The sequence below is a fragment of the Gekko japonicus genome, unplaced genomic scaffold (assembly GCF_001447785.1).
Source record: "Gekko japonicus isolate JY-2015 unplaced genomic scaffold, Gekko_japonicus_V1.1 scaffold782, whole genome shotgun sequence".
NCBI classification, from domain to species: Eukaryota; Metazoa; Chordata; class Lepidosauria; order Squamata; family Gekkonidae; genus Gekko; species Gekko japonicus.
Window position 1 is genome coordinate 70855 of NW_015161973.1, and position 3301 is coordinate 74155.

The 3301-nt window shown below is 42.4% G+C and overlaps 1 protein-coding gene across 1 annotated transcript in view; it reads right to left on the reverse strand.

The window, feature by feature from the left end:
• Positions 1-415: 415 nt before the first annotated feature.
• AFF3 (AF4/FMR2 family member 3) overlaps positions 416-3301 on the reverse strand; it is a 399168-nt gene continuing 396282 nt past the window's right edge. The window contains exons 19-20 of the mRNA XM_015429703.1: positions 1782-1996; positions 416-565 (exon numbers count right to left, since the gene is read on the reverse strand). Coding sequence (XP_015285189.1) covers positions 447-565; positions 1782-1996 — 334 coding nt within the window. The 3' untranslated portion in view covers positions 416-446. The remainder of the gene's footprint in view (positions 566-1781; positions 1997-3301) is intronic.

Sequence of the window (3301 nt, forward strand, 5' to 3'; positions counted from 1 at the left end):
TCAAGAAACTTCATCTCTTTCAAAGTTACAGTTACGCAGCTATTTATGAATGGGTTTTAAAGCCTAGTGGAACATACTTTTCAGAATTGAGAGAGTCTGTTTTGTTGTACGTGGTTAAATCATCCTATGAAGTTCTGGTTTAGTTGTCTCAGTACTGAAGAAGAGGAGAGTGTGTATGTGGAGTGTGCATGTGAGTGTGTGTTAAAACACCCATGTCCTCTTCTTTATAGAAGAGCTGAATTGGAGAAAACAAAGTATCAGAAGAGACAAACATTATATACATACACATCTATTTATGTACTCTGGAAAAATATTGTCTAGCATCAGAAGAAGTATTCACATTTGTCTGAAGCAATGCTGTTGTTGAATATTTCTGTAGCACAGTGTCTAGAATAATTGAATTGTCTGTGGGAGAATCTAGTGTCCAGATGAGCAGCACACATTCACTACAACTGAGCCCTACTCCTTATCCAGTGAAGTCCTTGTTGTGTGTATTGGACCAGGTGCTCCATACTGCTGTGCAAGGTAACAGGTCCCATCAATGCATCCAAGTCGTTAAAGAAATCTAGGGAATTAAAAAAATAATAATGCTTACAATACATTGTGGAAGTAGTCCAAGTTTAGGTTAAAGGAGGATTGTCTTACCTTTAATACAAACTTTTTGCCACAATACAATTTTATTTAAAATGAGGAATCCTTTTGTGTGTCTGGCAACTTGCATTGAGACACAGCTGTGAGTCTCATGGCTGAGTGGGGATTTGAACACAGATCTCTCTGGTCCCAGTCCAACATTCTAGTCAGTTCCCACACTAGCCCTCAGGGCAGCACTTGGATAGTTTGGCCCCCTGGTCCAGCTAAACATGCCTAAGCCTGCTTTCAAGTGGGTTTTGATGAATATTGAGTTAATCATGACTAACTGGTTCCTTGCTTTCAACAAGTCATAACTAATTCAGCCAGATTGGGGCCACACACAGATGCCTTCTTGTGTCAATACATGCATTTACAGAATGTAGCTGCTGGAAAACTATGGATTTTCCCATACAGCCTAGCTTGTCATAGCAGGATTGGCAAGTGGCAAATACATACCAAGTTGCAAATACAGGAGATATTTTAAGGTAATTTGCAGGGCTTTTTTTTGTAGAAAAAGCCCAGCAGGAACTCATTAGCATAATAGGCCACACCCAACAGCAGAAACTCATTAGCATATTAGGCCACACCCCTGACAGCACAGCTCATTAGCATTTTAGGCCACACGCCCATGTTACCAGAAGTGTAGTAATCCAGCCACGCCCACCTTTTGTTTCTTATTCTGTTTACCTTGTTTGTTGTCCAAACCCAGGGCTTTTTTGTAGCAGGAACTCCTTTGCATGTTAGGCCACACCCCCTAATGTAGCCAATTCTAATGTGTTTCTGCTGTTGGGTGTGGCCTATTATGCTAATGAGTTCCTGATGGGCGTGGCCAACTTGGGAGCCAGCCGGAACTCCGTTCCTGTGCATTCATGCCCCAAAATAGCCCTGGTAATTTGTATAGGTGATCACAGCTCCCTAGAAATAACAGTCAGACTGGAAAGCTTCTGTTTGTAAACACAAGTATGTTTGGGCTATACTGCTGGGAAGTAAATGCTCTGAGGGGCATGAGGATTAAGGGCCAGCCATGTGGCAGAATCAGGTGGTACTCCAACCCTGCTTTATTGGTAGACACATAGGTACAAAGTGGCTGGACATAAGAGTGAATCAAAATGGATATGTTATGGTTTTAGTCAGTCACCGTCATCGCATACCTTGGTTTTCCTTGGCAAGATTGTCAGCCATCTCCCAGTAGTCGTAACTGTGCAAGATGCTGTTGGTGATGCTAACGTGATTAGCTGCCATTTGATGTATACGCTGGGGGATGCTGATTATGGATGACGGAGAAGGTGTTCCAGTGCTTCCTTGGGACCCCACAGAACTCACAGGAGAAGGGCTGGGTGAAAGGGGAGAAGGTGTTCCTGTATACCTGGAAAAAAAAAACGAGTTTATAAAAGAATATAAATTCTAAAAGGTTCATTCAGCTGGGCGTTGCTCACATCATGTGTCTTGCTTGATGTCAAGCATGGATGCTCTTTTACAGCGCTTTTGAAGGGTCAGAACTTCTGTGTGGTTTTGTGGAACACAGAGACCTCACTGCAAAGCCAACAAAACAGTCCTTGACTGCTCCTACAGACAGTGGCTGTTTAGCTTGGAATGGATATAATTTAAGTCAGGTTTTATGGAGAATCTCGATGATATCATTGCCAGCTTGTTGTGTTCCACTGTTTTCCATGTTGCTTTTCTGTCTTTTTTTCCAGACATGATTTGTGGTAATTTTATTTTCCTTAAAATGCAATTAAATTGCCATCTCATGTAGTGTGGACTAGGTGCTAGTGAGACAATTCAGGACTACGGTCTTGTAGTTTTTTCTTCTTACCTCAAGCAGCTTCTGTTTCTTGGGCTAATTTAGTATTTTCCTAGTCATTAGTATGAATTTGCACTGCATTCCTGGACTTTTATCGGTCAGGTCCTATTACGCCTTGTCTGGGGGGACTTTAATTACCCTTTGCATCTAAAGCAACTGCTCATTTTTTTCTTTGGTTTTGGATTATAAAGCAATCATGATTATGCAAAATGAAGGATTAACTGTCTTGGTGTGGAAGAGTCACTGATGCCCTCCCTTCTCTCTAGCTGTAGCTGCTCAGAGGGACCAGAAGAGAAGAAACACTGATACACACTCTGGAGAACTTAATGAAATAATAGTAAGTCAAATCATTTTCATACCGTACATTTTAAGGCTAACGTTTTGCACCTATGGCTTTAGGTGTACACACAAAAATATGAAGTTTGAATGTGACAGAAATGCTTGAAACACACATACACACAGTTTCTTGAGGACTGGGATTTGCTGCAGCTTCATGCTGAACATACACTGAACTGCTGTTCTGTGAAACAATCCTACGGATGGGTCCTGGTCTCAGCTGACATTTTGCACCAATTCCCCCTTCTCACTACAGACCTCCCTCAAGCCATTCCTCATGACCATCTTTCCCCCAGGAGATCAATGGGCTGTCGTTGGAGCAAGGGTGGGAGCAGAGGAGTTCTGTCAATGAATAATGCAGTCTGGATCAGAGTTCATTACAAACATTGGCTTGTATCCAATGAGACTGTTTGCAGGGTAGACCTTGCAGAACATGATCTCCCCTCCCCTCCTCTTCATTGAGTCCTCCCCCTAATTTTGTTTCTGGGGATCACCGGACATTCAGGAACAGGATAAGGTCAAAATGGGGGG